Source organism: Palaemon carinicauda, chromosome 11 (assembly GCF_036898095.1).
Source record: "Palaemon carinicauda isolate YSFRI2023 chromosome 11, ASM3689809v2, whole genome shotgun sequence".
NCBI lineage: Eukaryota > Metazoa > Arthropoda > Malacostraca > Decapoda > Palaemonidae > Palaemon > Palaemon carinicauda.
Genome location: NC_090735.1, coordinates 8,090,824 through 8,106,599, shown reverse-complemented (window position 1 = coordinate 8,106,599; position 15,776 = coordinate 8,090,824). Strand labels below are relative to the sequence as shown.

General features: G+C 35.2%; 2 protein-coding genes across 8 annotated transcripts in view; one reads left to right on the top strand and one right to left on the bottom strand.

The window, feature by feature from the left end:
- LOC137649955 (uncharacterized) overlaps window positions 1-15,776 on the top strand; it is a 361,156-nt gene that overhangs the window by 269,187 nt on the left and 76,193 nt on the right. The gene's annotated exons all lie outside the window — the stretch shown is intronic.
- LOC137649954 (inhibitor of nuclear factor kappa-B kinase subunit epsilon-like) overlaps window positions 1-15,776 on the bottom strand; it is an 80,233-nt gene that overhangs the window by 14,720 nt on the left and 49,737 nt on the right. For 6 of the 7 annotated variants that reach the window (XM_068382934.1, XM_068382936.1, XM_068382930.1 and 3 more), the window contains 4 exons: window positions 14,439-14,658; window positions 14,218-14,292; window positions 5,907-6,108; window positions 438-576 (listed from right to left, as the gene is read on the bottom strand). In XM_068382934.1, coding sequence (XP_068239035.1) covers window positions 438-576; window positions 5,907-6,108; window positions 14,218-14,292; window positions 14,439-14,658 — 636 coding nt within the window. The remainder of the gene's footprint in view (window positions 1-437; window positions 577-5,906; window positions 6,109-14,217; window positions 14,293-14,438; window positions 14,659-15,776) is intronic. The other variant, XM_068382935.1, reaches the window with a different exon arrangement.

Sequence of the window (15,776 nt, the reverse complement as noted above, 5' to 3'; positions counted from 1 at the left end):
AATTCTTCATGAATTCCTGTTTGAGGATTTCTGGTATTTGATATACTATCTGACTTTAAAAGGCATTCTAATTTATTTGGCCTGAAAAAAAGTTTTCTTATTCTTAAGATATTACAAAAGTAGTTTTACTTTTGAAGATTAGTGTATCACGTAAATGTTAGTGATTTAGAAGATGAAATGTATTTGATTCAAAATACTGTACAGTACATGTTAGTATAAGGTCAGATGGTGGGGTAAGATGTGATCTTTTGATCATATTCCTATTTTTTCCCATAAGAATTAAAGTTTATCATCAACTTTACCCTTAAAAACTGATCAGGATACAATACATCTCAATCACAAATTCCTAACTGACTACACAATATTCTACAATGCAAAGATAATAAGGCTAAGTAGAGTTTCAAAGCAAGCAGAAGATACAATTCATATAGACTTACTTGCACCAATCAGCAAGCGTATCAGTTGTATGGTGCAACGTAGCCGTTACAGCAGCTAACAAGGTTTCTAAACTCTTGGCTATTTCTTTCATCTTCATCTTCTCCAGTAAATGAAACTGTTCATCATTAAAGGTGAGAGCTGAAAAATGAAGGAAAATTAAGTTGCTTTTCTGAACAAAATAGGGTTTTCACTCAGAAACCAATGTTACTGTCTTTAAACTCTTAATAAATTTTAGAAATTATATAAGTTTGCTCTGCTTCAAAAATGTCATACTCCAGAAACATTAATTTCAAATCATCAGACGCTTATGAGAGCTTGAAAAAGTACGAAGGAAATCTATGAACAGAAATATTAAATACTATACTCTTTTAAAAGATGCCTATGTCCAGTATTATATAAACAGATAAAATAAGATTCACCTTCAATGACTATAATGATTTGAGGATCCTTCATTACTAACATTAAACCAAATCCTCCAATAGCAATGTTTCTGGGGATATGAGGTATTCCTTATCATCACCATTATTGTAAAGTGTATGTTTTCTTTTAGTAGGCAACAAACTCTTTAAGCAAGAAAAATTAAAAAATGTAATGACTAATCAGTATTTGCATAAAAGGTAAAGACTACAGAAAAACTAATAAAAAACATACCATACTCTAGAGTAAGAAAAATTTTAACCAACAGCAAAAGAATAATCTTTTAAATAAATCTCTCAAAAACATTTTTTATAATTAAATTTCCTTAAAGGGCTTTTGCAGGAAACAAGTTACTCCCACTCTCTTCTGTCTTATGAACTCTTTCACCAGAATCTCTAATACAGTAGAATATGCATGTATGCATACAGAGTATAAAAATAAATTCTGCATCAGGTTTCATTGTTGTTATTTTTCGTCTTAAACCACATAACAGACTCCACAAATATTAACAGTTAGAAAATGCTGCAAACAAACATCACCACTTCAATATATGTGTCATAACCAATAAGCATGTCAGATACTCCAAAATATCTTCTTTAAGGCAAAGACTAATGAGAAGTGGAAAAAAATGTTATTTTCATTAGTAAAATAAATTTTTGAATATACTTACCCGATGATCATGTAGCTGTCAACTCTGTTGCCCGACAGAAATCTACGGTCGGGATACGCCAGCGATCACTATACAGGTGGGGGTGTACCAACAGCGCCATCTGTGAGCAGGTACTCAAGTACTTCTTGTCAACAAGAACTCAATTTTTTCCTCGGTCCACTGGTTCTCTATGGGGAGGAAGGGCGGGTCCTTAAATTCATGATCATCGGGTAAGTATATTCAAAAATTTATTTTACTAATGAAAATAACATTTTTCAATATTAATCTTACCCGATGATCATGTAGCTGATTCACACCCAGGGTGGTGGGTGGAGACCAGCATACATGTTAACAAAGAAGCTAAGTATCCCGTATTTCATTTTATTAGTTATTCAAAAATAACATAAAATAAATAAGTACCTGGTAAGGAAGACGACTTGAACCATTACTCTGCCTTTATTAAGTACGTCTTCCTTACTGAGCGTAGCGGTCCTCTTAGGATGCTGAACGACTCTTAGGTGCTGAAGTATAAAGGGCTGCAACCCATACTAAAGGACCTCATCACAACCTCTAACCTCGGCGCTTCTCAAGAAAGAATTGACCACCCGCCAAATCAACAAGGATGCGGAAGGCTTCTTAGCCGACCGTACAACCCATAAAAAGTATTCAAGAGAAAGGTTAAAAAGGTTATGGGATTATGGGAATGTAGTGGCTGAGCCCTCACCTACTACTGCACTCGCTGCTACGAATGGTCCCAGGGTGTAGCAGTTCTCGTAAAGAGACTGGACATCTTTGAGATAGAATGATGCGAACACTGACTTGTTTCTCCAATAGGTTGCATCCATAACACTCTGCAGAGAACGGTTCTGTTTGAAGGCCACTGAAGTAGCCACAGCTCTCACTTCATGTGTCCTTACCTTCAGCAAAGCAAGGTCTTCTTCCTTCAGATGAGAATGTGCTTCCCTAATCAGAAGCCTGATGTAGTAAGAAACTGAGTTCTTAGACATTGGAAGAGAAGGCTTCTTGATAGCACACCATAAGGCTTCTGATTGTCCTCGTAAAGGTTTTGACCTTTTTAGATAGTACCTAAGAGCTCTAACTGGGCAAAGTACTCTCTCCAGTTCGTTCCCCACCAAGTTGGACAGGCTTGGGATCTCGAACGACTTAGGCCAAGGATGTGAAGGAAGCTCGTTTTTTAGCAAAAAACCGAGCTGCAAGGAACATGTAGCCGTTTCAGATGTGAAAACTATGTTCCTGCTGAAGGCGTGGATCTCACTTACTCTTTTAGCCGTTGCCAAGCACACGAGGAAAAGAGTTTTTAATGTGAGGTCCTAAAAAGAGGCTGATTGGAGAGGTTCAAATCTTGATGACATAAGGAACCTTAGGACCACGTCTAGATTCCAGCCTGGAGTGGACAACCGACGTTCCTTTGAGGTCTCAAAAGACCTAAGGAGGTCCTGTAGATCTTTGTTGGTGGAAAGATCCAAGCCTCTGTGGCGGAAAACCGCTGCCAACATACTTCTGTAACCCTTGATCGTAGGAGCTGAAAGGGATCTTACGTTCCTTAGCTGTAACAGGAAGTCAGCAATCTGGGTTACAGTGGTACTGATTGAGGAAAACTGCATTGGCCTTGCACCAGCTTCGGAAGACTTCCCATTAGACTGATAGACTCTGAGAGTGGATGTCCTCCTTGCTTTGGCAATCGCTCTGGCTGCCTCCTTCGAAAAGCCTCTAGCTCTTGAGAGTCTTTCGATAGTCTGAAGACAGTCAGACGAAGAGCGTGGAGGTTTGGGTGTACCTTCTTTACGTGAGGTTGACGTAGAAGGTCCACTCTTAGAGGAAGAGTCCTGGGAATGTCGACCAGCCATTGCAGTACCTCTGTGAACCATTCTCTCGCGGGCCAGAGGGGAGCAACCAACGTCAGCCGTGTCCCTTTGTGAGAGGCGAACTTTTGAAGTACCCTGTTGACAATCTTGAACGGCGGGAATGCATACAGGTCGAGATGGGACCAATCCAGCAGAAAAGCATCCACATGAACTGCTGCTGGGTCTGGAATCGGAGAACAATACAATGGGAGCCTCTAGGTCATCGAGGTAGCGAACAGATCTATGGTAGGCTGACCCCACAGGGCCCAAAGTCTGCTGCCAACATTCTTGTGAAGGGTCCAATTAATTCCAAAAGCTTGCTAAGCTAATGATAAAGCTTCCTGAATAGCGAAGGCTAAACTCTAGAGCAAATACATCACCAAATCGTGAACAATAACTCCAGAATCAACAGCGTATCCAAGTAGGTCTAGCCGGTGGCACGACAGAGGAAAAATTGAGTTCTTGTTGACAAGAAGTACTTGAGTACCTGCTCACAGATGGCGCTGTTGGTACACCCCCACCTGTATAGCGATCGCTGGCGTATCCCGACCGTAGATTTCTGTCGGGCAACAGAGTTGACAGCTATATGATCATCGGGTAAGATTAATATTGAAAAATTGTATTTTCTGGTCCATGCTCAAAGGAAACATGAGAAATGGAGGAGAGGAAGAAATGTGTCTTAAGCCTAAAGAAAATGAAAGAATGTTCTCTAAAAGAATAATGGAATAATCATGGAAAACAGATGCTAGAATAAATTTCCAGAGATTGGCAGTAAAGGGTAAAACAGTCACAAAATGTGCAAGCCCAGGAAGAATTTGCTTCCCAGGAAGAATTTGCTTCCCAGGAAGAATTTGCTTCCCAGGAAGAATTTGCTTAATGGATTATCATGGTGCAACTTGAAGAGAAAAAAAAATAAGATTGAGCTAAGGACGCAGAGGTGTCACTCAGCTACAGAAAGATTTACAGAAGAGGTAAAAACCGGGTTAATGCTCATATCATTTGCTTTTGTTTGCCTCCTTGAGAAAGGAATGAGCGAGAGAAAGTCTTTCAAATATGAAAGCAACATTCCAACCTAGGAGGAATAAGAGCAAAATTCATCTTTAATAATTACGATGAAAAAGAACTCATATTATCTAAACATTCCATACATTAGAGTGTATTCTGAATCCTTTTCACTAGTGTGAAACTATCCACAAAATCAGAGTTTAAAAGACGAAGAGTAACCAACCAAAGACTGAATGAATGCAACAATAATAGGGAGGTCTGAATACAGTACCATTATTGGCAAAACCGTCTGAGTGAGAAGTTCTCTGAGGAAGGTACGTAATTGATCAAAGGAAATTAGAAATGGGTGAATCATCCCTAAAAATTATAAATTACATACATAAGAACTCCAGAATATAATGAATAACTTTACATAGAATAAATAAGATACAGGTAAAGCTAAATTTAAGATGATTAACAAACGTATTGAGTAGAATGCCAATTGTCATAGAAATATCAAGCGGGAAAAAATTGATAGGAAAAGTTAAAAGTAGATCTTACAATAAGGGAACCCGAAGGGTGGTTCAAAATAAGTGAACTAGTTAAAGACACTCTAGATTTCAACAGTTCAATAGTTTAAAATATTTTAGTGATAGGATGTTAATTGGAAGTATACAAGATAATAAAATTGTAAAACAGACCATAGCACATTAAGAAGTGTTATTCAATATACTGTACAAAAAAACAAAAAAAATTCATACCTAGGACTCGCAACTATGCATAAACAGACAATTAAATAAATAGACTACTCCTTCAGAAAGTGGTGATCAAATAGAAAAAAATTATTGATAAAAAAGGTAAGCTTTTCTTAGGTCAATCGTCATCGGCAGTCTACAAGGGAAAGCTTCCAGCTGATCATCTTACACTCCAACAACCTTGAAACCTCCCTAATGTAGATACAAATCCTCCCTGGTCCTGAAACATACTCACTGGGCAAGCCAGGGGTATATAACTAGAAGATTCAGCTAACAGTAAGTTCTATGAGGAGGACAAAGTGCTAAACACGCTCTCTGGCAATGCCAAAAATGACACTGGAGAAGATATAGTCTTCCTACTCTTTTTAAGAATATACCTGCCTTTAATGGGAAGCCACAATCTACACTTGGTGAAAGGGAATAATTGTAAACAATCATTGTACTACTTGCAGAGAGAACAAAAACTGATGCAATGTCCCAACCTACACCTCCATTTCTAGTTTGTTCCATTATTAACATAAAGCCAACATCAACCACTCAAACTATAAAGTGAGAAAATTATTAAACAATCTTTGATAGGATTCAACAGTTCTACCACATTTGTTGTGACAAAAGAAAAAAGTGAGGAATTCTTAACAGGAGAGTAAGAAGAGTCTACTTGTCCACTTTATCGAAAGATGAAAAATTTATATATATAGTCTACTTGTCCACTTTATCGAAAGATGAAAAGTTTATAAATGCGAAGGAACAAAGTTAAATTAACGCAACCAATCATTAAGGGGGGGATACTGTACTTACTTCTTGCCGCCCTATCTCTAAGTAAATGTTGCCATGATTCTCTTAGCTTGGTAACGTATGTTAAAGCTTTGTTAGGGGCTCTCTCCACACTATTTACATCATTCCCTCCCTGCTGCCACTGACGACTCAACTGTCTTCCACCAACCACTCTTTCATGAAGCTGATTTACAACAGGTACTATATTATTCAAGGAATCTCGGACCTGTAAGAGAGATACTCTTAAGAATTGTGTAAACAATTACTTGGCAATTACTGTACTTTTATACAATGTAAATCATGAAATTACATCCAGCAGAATATTCAGCATCATAGTACAAATGACAGTAAAGTAAAATAATTCAAACCATCAACTACTAACTGAAGAGAAGCAATATTACTTTTAACACAAAGCTTTTTCTGTAAACAAACCCACAGGGTCCTATTTTTTTTTCTACAAATCCCCTCCATTAGGCATAATTTGACAGTTATGTATAATGCTTCCTGAACTATTATGAATACACACCAAGAACAAAAAAATGATTTTAGTACATAATAATAATAATAATAATAATAATAATAATAATAAAAACGACTGCTTCTTATAACTTGTCTTAAAATACATAGCATTATTCATAATGCAAGGAGAGATAAAAAATATATTTGAAGGTATTTCCGTTAATTTCCGTGTTGCCATTTATTCTTTTAAATAAGCACGAATATAATTACTCCTCTCCATTCATTAATACAAAAAAAAAGTCTTTCACCAATATTCAACAATGTCTGCCAAATTAACTATGCAGTAAAGTGCTGTAATACAACAGACTTATAGTCAAGGGAACAAGAATACCTGTGATCTTACATTTGCCATGGGATATTTTGCATACCTATATAATAGCTCAACAAAGAGGGATAGTTAAAAAAAAAAAAAAAAAAAAAAAAAAAAGAAGCACTTTTAGCAACAGGAAAAAATGGACAACCCTTGCAACCAATATTTTCATTAAAGAAGCATACAAATATCAACTGCATCCAACATATTTCATTCCTCACCATCCTGACAAACTCACCAACCTTACATCCTAAGTATCGCATAGCAATAAATAATGTTACAGGAAATAAATTACTGTTATAAGGTTTGGAAGTAGTGGTAAGTTGAATTTCAGTGAGAGGACCCAGTTTGAACTAGACCTTAATATGGCTGCCCTGAGGCCAACATTCTAAATTCTCTGATGTGACATCCAATGACTTTTAACCTTATAAAAAAAATGGCAAGTCAAAGATTTTAGGAATGTGGGGGACTGGGGTTTCTGCATGGATACCAATCTAATCTAAGTATTCATCTATACTTTCTCTCCATAAATTTTGGACCTTGCAGCTCATCTTCTTCTTAGTACTTCCATATCAATTACCCTTATAACTAACGGTTCATTGCTTATTATCGTAATTTATTCAAACCATCTTGGTCTATTTTCCAGCCTGTCACTAATGCATTAAGTAATGAAGGCCTTATGTTCACATCCTAAATTCTTGTTCTGTTTACTAATGTGATACAATAATCTAATCTACAAGCACCCTATGAAACACTATCAACTTCATTCATCTGTTGCTAACATGACTGGCAATATTAATAGGCAGATTATATCTGATCTTATTTTAAATTCATGTTTAATCCTGGCTCAACATTTTGTTTAAAATGAAAATAAAACAAATTTAAAAAGACAAAAACATAACAAAGACCTTAAAGGTGTCAGATTAGGCCACCTAGGAGCTCTGTATGGTTGTAAGTATAAATATCATTTATACAACTACAACTGCCTCACATAAGAAGGACTATTTATACTGCCTCACATAAGAAGGACTACAAACCTAACCCCCATAAACACAAATATTTTTGTAGGTGTGAGTATTCTACGCAAATGACTTTTAACATGAAACAATAAAGTATTGGTAAAATGTACTGATGATGAATTTGATCCAGCCATTGGCATAATCAAACCTGAATGTCTTCTTCAAGTTACCAGATGCCATTCAGGATCTAGAGAGAAAAATAGTTGTTCCTTTATTCAATGTTAACATTTAAAATATTTGGTCTGAGTCAAAGGAAACAAATGATTTCATTAAAAATTGTATGGTAAACAAACTTAAATCCCTATCTTTACTTGGTACAATATGAGTTGTACAAGTAAGATGAGGATAAAAAAAAATTATCAAATGAACAGCATGCTTCATTTAGATCAACTTCAAATTAACTTCTAGTTTATAAATTCAAGAAATCATCATTATTATTATGAAATGACTTAGACACATTTCATGAAAAGACCCAAACTGATAGATAAATGATGCGTGGAGTATATAATCTCTTGCTTTCATGACTGTGCAGTGTTTACCTCGCAAAATCAAACACAGTTCTGTAGGACAACATTTGCAAGAAATTCAAAGGCCAAAAAGTAAATCCAATCCCAAAAAAGCATCCCATGTTTGGCAAGTTGAATATGGATGAACACCAAAAATAGCATCAACTGAATACAGTGCAGGTGCAGATAAAACAAAAACTTTATATCTAAAAAATAATGTAACTGGCAGTCTCAGTTGCTCAGTATGATCTATGATAATGAGTTTTTTCTATCTCTGTTTGCAATTTTAATAAAGTGAAGTTCATGTTGGGTCTGAAATATAAGAAAATTGCATATTGAGCAACACACTGAAAAGGGTATAATACTTAATTTAAATACATAATACATTGACACTTTGTATCTTCAAGACCATGCTTCATTGTGTTTAAAACCGAATTCCCCTTCCAAACCACTCTCATTTCCCCCAAAACTCACCTCATACCTACAAGGTGAAGTATCTTAAGCCTCTCTGGAAATACCATGACATACACAGTAAGGACAAGGAACTAACAAATGAGAATATACTTTCAGGGGCTGCTTAGGAAATTTAGTGATGCAAAAGATCTTGATAAATCATTAAGAAATTTAACAAAAAACGTCAACTATAGAAACTTTTTTTCCTTGAATCAAGGCTTGAATATAAAGCTGCTTTCACAAAAATTTAAAATAACATCTATTTGATGTACTTAACTGTGGCCCTAATATACCCGTCAAGGATTTATGAAAAATGCTAATGTGCCCTGAATACAAACCTGAATAAAAAATAATTCTTACCAAAGTTATGTAAACTCTAAATGCACCTGAAAAAATAATTTATAATCCTATACAGTACCATCGAAACTAAGACATCTTGCATCAACATGCCAATATTAGGTCTTTCCAAACTATAATGTACTACATGAAAACTTTCATAAAGTGTGATAAAGATTGAAACTAGAATAAGTAAAGTAACCCCAAAAATATGATAAGTTTCGTACAGTAACCAAAAATCATCACAACATAGCAATTCTCAGGTATGTTACTAAAAATGGAGTTTTTATGATAAAGCAAAGTTTTATGAATACTTACCTGGCAGTTATATATATATAGCTTCGAATATATATATAACTGCCAGGTAAGTACTATTCATAAAAACAACTGCTGCACGGTCTATTAAATTTCTTATTCCCGATCTAGATATTAATCTTTGGCACAGTCATTCAATTAGTTCATTATGAATGTTGCATAAATTTTTCATAACTCTAACCATCCTTTACATTCAGATCTCCCTGGACAATTCTATCCTGTTCGTAATACTAGGCTGGCAGTTAATTTTAATAGCCAGGCCTTCTCCATCATGAGGCTCAATACTACACAGTATTCTAGAAGTTTTATTCCAGATGTTACCAAGTTGGGGAATGATCTTCCTGGTTGGGTAGCTGAATCAGTAGAACTTCAAAAGTTCAAAGTTGGAGCAAATGCTTTTTATGTTGACCAGGCTGTTATGAGCCTTTTTATGGTTTATATATGACATATCAGTTTTGACATTGTTAATAGTTTATATATGACATACAGTATCTGTTTTGACGTTGTTACTGTTTTTAGAATGATTTATTGTTAATTTGTTCTCATCATTTATTTATTTCCTTTTATCCTTTCCTCACTGGGCTATTTTTCCCTATTGGAGCCCTTGTGCTTATAGCATCTTGCTTTTCCAACTAAGGTTGTAGCTTGGCTATTAATAATAATAATAATAATAATAATAATAATAATAATAATAATAATATAGTCATCACTAAGATTCGAAATGACTCAAATATGTTTTCAAATTGCTTGAAAATTCATTAAAAACTGTAAAAGTACTTTCCAAAGTTAATCCAGCTGTACTGTATAAGTTAATCAAAATGCAATTCCCTAAGTCTACTAATTACAGGTAATATTTTTTTACTGCATTATTTACAACTTCTTTAATAAAAAAAAAAAATTGAGATTTAACCAAAAACTCTAATGTGAAATATGTATGAATTAAATCAATTTAAATTTCAACAAAATTTCTTTAACACTTTGTGATGAACGTCTTTACAATACAATGGCATTAAATGTAATGTGTTTTATAAGTACCCTCCACCTTTCAAAACAGCAATACAAACCAGAATTATATTGTAAAACCTGGATAAAACTAAGCCCTACAAATACTAGGGCACTACCAAGCAATTACCACAAATACAAATATTAATTATGCTGAAAAAGATTGAATACATTTACAGGATATTTGAGATATCGCAAAAAGCTTTACCAAAATAGACAAGTACCTTAGTCAAACCATCCTCTAATGTCTGGTTATAAATTGGTCACCCAAAAAACAATACTTGAAAGCAAAAGCAGTACAGTTGTTGAAATACAGAAGCAAAGCAAAATCCCAATAAAACATATACAGTACTGTACTATGATAACTTCGTTATATAGGCAATAACTGACATAGATTTCTCCAGTAGAATTTTTGGTTTTATGGATAGATAAGGCTATTGTGTTAGTCATAATTCTAATATATAAAAAGATCTCCCTAAAATTATGATTCCAGCCTAAGCATAAAGACTTATGCAACCTATTAGTTTAAAATATCCTTCCAGGGATCCAAGCGTTACAAAATGATACGCCCCAACGAGACTAAACTTTCTAAGCACACTAATTAAAATACTGAAAAACAGAATCTTAATTATGAAATTTATATAAATACAGTACTAACCTTGTAGTCATCATGCTAACAACATAGAAGCTGATGGCTTCCATAATTTTAGCATAATGACTACAAAATAATGTTTGCTGATAAAATTCTGTTTTGTCAGCAACTGAATAGCAACTGCAGTGTTTTCTGCCTCTTCTGAAAACGTCTGGAAACATCAGTCCTGTACTATCTAAATAACACAGATTGTTATATACCATAAGAGTAAATGTTACAATGAAAAAACTAATATCTATAGTTTTTTCAAAGTACATTGCAAGGTATACATATCGATAGCCCCATTCCATTGAACACCAGCTGCACTACCATACGTACTATACTTTAATCATCAGGGAGTACTGAATTGTAATCAAATATACTTCTATCAAATATAACTTACACCAAACCTTGAGGGCATACAAAAAGTAAAACTGGATGATTCACAAATGGCTTTTCACAAAAACTTTACTTTGGGAGCCTTATGAAGAGACCAAGCTCTGAAATCTCAAAATATGAATTAGTGATAATAGGAAAGTAAATCTGTAAAAGAGCATGCAACCTCTCTCACTTGATTAGTTTGTTAGTTATTATATTACAGCTTTACAGGTACATATGGTTTGTAACCAAACTGTTCATCATAAAGGAGAGTACTGTAGTTTATAAAGCAACAAGTCACACTGACCCTGTTTGGGCTCTCCCAAAAGATTTTTTTTTTTTAAATAAACGGACAATTAAGAATATTAAATAGTTCAAGAAACTGGAGAACTAGGTAGACAAACAAAAGATCATAGCTAAAAAGTAATACAGTAGCAAGAAAGAAATACAGTTGATAGGCTGAAGGGTCTTTTTATGAGCCTTTAATGGCCCTAAAAAGGGAACGGTTTGCAATCAACTGACAAGTACTTCTAGCTAAATTTGGTTTTTCCTATAAATAGAACAGTACCGTAATACTATTTCATTTCAAACAAAACCGATATCTTGGAGAGAAGCAAATTATTGCCAAGTGAAATGTTTCTGTCAATTTTTATTATCCTTATTTCTGATATATCACTAATTTAAGCAGACTATGAAGTGACAATTTTAATCGCTTAGTGCTAGCACTAAAGAAATGCATTAGAGGGGAGAAAGGAAAATTTGAAGCAAATTTAAGGATGTTAGAAATGAAGAAACAAAAGTGAAAGGTTGTAAAATCTAGAATACATTAAGGCTGATTGCATAATGATGCTACCAAAAACCTTTGAATATTTCTATGTATCATTTCTGAGGTTTATACTTCTTACTTGAAGCTAGCAAAATGTTGATGTCTATCCTAAATATTTCAAATTTCCCATTTGCTTCTAATTTCATAGAATTGTATTGTCCCTATATAAGTATGACAATGAGTACTGCTTGGGGAAGCTATTTCAGTTTACACATTGCTAGTGACCATATCAGATGTATGCTTTTTGCTAAAAAAAAAAAAAAAAAAAAACCAGCTTAGAGTTTTCATTTCAAACGCTATTCAACTTTTATCATAATTGGAGATTTCTTTTTCTGGCTTTGATATGTGTTTTTTAAGTATAGTTCAAGTACTATGGCTTATAATGCACAGTGCAAAGAACACAACAAGAAGTTCCCTAAAAGTTTAAGAGCCCCTAATGTCCTCTGATTTAGTAATTTGGAACAGTGCTAAAGATAAGTTCTACTGACAAGGGCACCAAGGACAGTCAAATATATACTTTTCAACACAACCTTAGGCTAAACTTTGCTGAAACTTCAGAGGTTTCTTCCAATAAGCTCATACCAAGACACCTGGGGTTGAACCTATCATCAAAATGTTAAAATAGAAGTGCCTTCTTATAAAAACTAAGACTGAATAATGATAAAGTCATTACCACTGCACATTCATAATTGCCATCTCTTGATGCATGTGTAATGATGTAAATTTATTAGACGCCAAAAGAGAGGCCGAGAAATACCAGGAAGCCAAAGCGACCAGTTATTTAAGTTTTATTAATTGTGGAACTTCAGGGTGCAATATTGAATCTGAGCAAGGAATCATGAGAACATAAATCTGCAGCTGGAGATATCATGTCATCCTTGACAAAGATTGAATTTTCCTTTCTTCTTTCAGAAAGTGAGTTCAAATCCACCAAACTGACTAACAGGTCATAGATCACATTCGTAACATACATTTTCCCCGCATGAGAAAGTAACACAAGAGTTTAATATGGCAGATAAGAGAAACTTAAAACCGCAGAATAACAGCATTGCCTCCAAAAATATTAATCCAATGTCCAGTGGGATCTGTCCATCATGTCAAGGGGTTTATAACACTTTTGTAATACTTAGAATATAAGAATAACAGAAACAAAACTGACATCTTACAAAGAACTGCAACACATTTGTTAGAAGCTGCAGAAATATACAGCACAATAAACAGAAAATAAAACACAAATACTCTAATACACTATGTAACAATTAATCGGGTATTATTAAAAACGAAAAGCAATTGATAACAGCTGACTGATCTACAGTACTCAAAAATACTGGTTGTTAAGATACATTACACCATAAATATACGGACACAGTACCATACCCAGGATGACAAACTTACCCCCCAAAAAAACACAAACAGAAAAAAATTGACAACATTAGTTCCGAGAAATTCATTGCCAAAACAGATACCAGTTGGGAGTAGATCTGCGTTGATATATCTGCCTAAATTATTAGTAAAATATAGATACTGTAGGTTTTGATGAGTGAGAGAGAGGGAACATTGCCAAGTTAAGGGATGCCTCAACTAACTACTAAGCTATTTTTGCCTGCAAGATCAACAGAACAAAGCTTAGTTTAAGTACAGTAATAGTTTGTAGTTTTGTTAGAATCCATATTTTCTAACACTTATCCTTAAAAGATACGGGAAAATTAAAACTACACAACGGACTCGCTTAGCTTAGCACATATATCTCACAGAACCCAACAATTCTTCACAGTTACTGAAAATAACAATTAGCATCTTCAGAGCTAAACCCTGCATTCCCATTTGATTAATGAATGTTATAAGCTGATTTATGACCAGAAATGTCAGTTGAGCTGCAAAAAAAAACAAAAACTAAAGTACTAATGTACAAAAAATCAAAACATGCATATCAAATGCTTTACTCTTCATTGCTAAAAAGCCACACAGGTTATATACAGTTCAATGTGCATCCTGTGTTGGTGCACATTTGTCAAAGTAGAATAAAATCTTTTCACTCACCACCTTGTCAACTTCAGATGTCATATTCACCAGTTCTTCTAGTCTGTCAATGGCTTGCTGTTGTGCCGAAGGCTCCTGAGATGTTATCAATACAATTGAACAACAAATGACAATTCAGTTTCTCAAAAATATGACCTAATGTAATAAAGTATGATAATAAAGACTTGAGTCTAATAAAGAAGATATTCATGCAGAAATAAGAAAGTTTAGGAGACACTTACAGATTTCTCAGCATCTACTTTATTATTAACAAGATCTTCTAGACGTTCACGGAGTGGTTGTGTAGTAGACTCCTGGTTACCACCGCACATCTGGGTAAGCATGAGAAATCTTCGATGGTTTGCAACTAACTGACTAAAACGGTCACTAATGGCAGATGTCAGGGCTTGAACATGACCCATACGATTCTGCAATTTTGTAAGTTCCTGGATCATCACTTCTCTAGAAATGGGAAGAAAAAACATTTTAGATCTTAAAAATGAAAGTATGGCAACATATAACAAATACATACCCAAAATTCATCTATATCATTTATTACAAATACAAAAAGTTTCAAAAGCAACTTGTATTTTTCTTAGTTATAAAAAGCCAAGTTCTTTACAATGGGGAGAGTCTTTAGCAAAAATTGGAATGGCCATTGAATTCGTTAACAACGGGTGGTGCAGGTGGGAAAGTAGCCACACCCACCCTTCTGTCAAAGACACTTCACTTCAAGCCTTCTGTGCATACACCTCGAGTGTGTTTTTTTCAGCCTTTGGTGGAGTGTGGAGCTCTCCTAGTGATCGCAACATAGCCCGTACTCAACATCTCAGGCTTGAGATTCATTATCTCTTCTTTAGCACTAAGGTATTGAAGAATAGTCTTTTTCTGGCTTCATGACATGATAAGTACAGCATAAGCCTTTACTGATGAGAGGGTTAAGGTACCAACTCTGACTAAAGCGCATGAAGTCAGGGGTATAGGTCTTGCCTCAGTCTTCAAGAGGAATCTTGCTCCCAGATAAGTGTTGAAGGGATGAGTTTGGATATGTCAAACAACCTTCACAACCTATTGCTTGAGGGAGTAAAACCAAAAGTCCAACTTGTTTTGAAGATTGGGAAAACCTAAGCATGCCTCCTCTTCAAAACCCAGTTACCCCAATGGTTCTCCAACCAATGTGGCAAGGTTACTTCCTTTCCTCCAAAAGAGCAAGATTCCTGTACCTCTCCAAAGATTCAGGGCCAATAACCCTGTCGTCCGTACGACCATTGGTCAAGCCACGAGACAGCTTAGAAGGTGGCAATGGCAGAAGACAGCGGGGCAATAAAGGATGTGCGCACACTGATGAGTCAACCTGAGGAGGTGATGACACAGCAGACTTATAGACCTTCACTGCCTTAAGAGTGTGAGGGGTAGGATCTTGTTTGACTGAGTAGAAGCTTGAGTGTTCTCAGATCCACAAATGATTATCAACCTCATCAAGGGGGTAAACTAGCAAGATCCAATCCTGGCAGCTCCAGAGAAGGCCTTGATCTTTGAGGCGCACCGCAGTACTGATCAAAGACCGAGATCCTACCTGA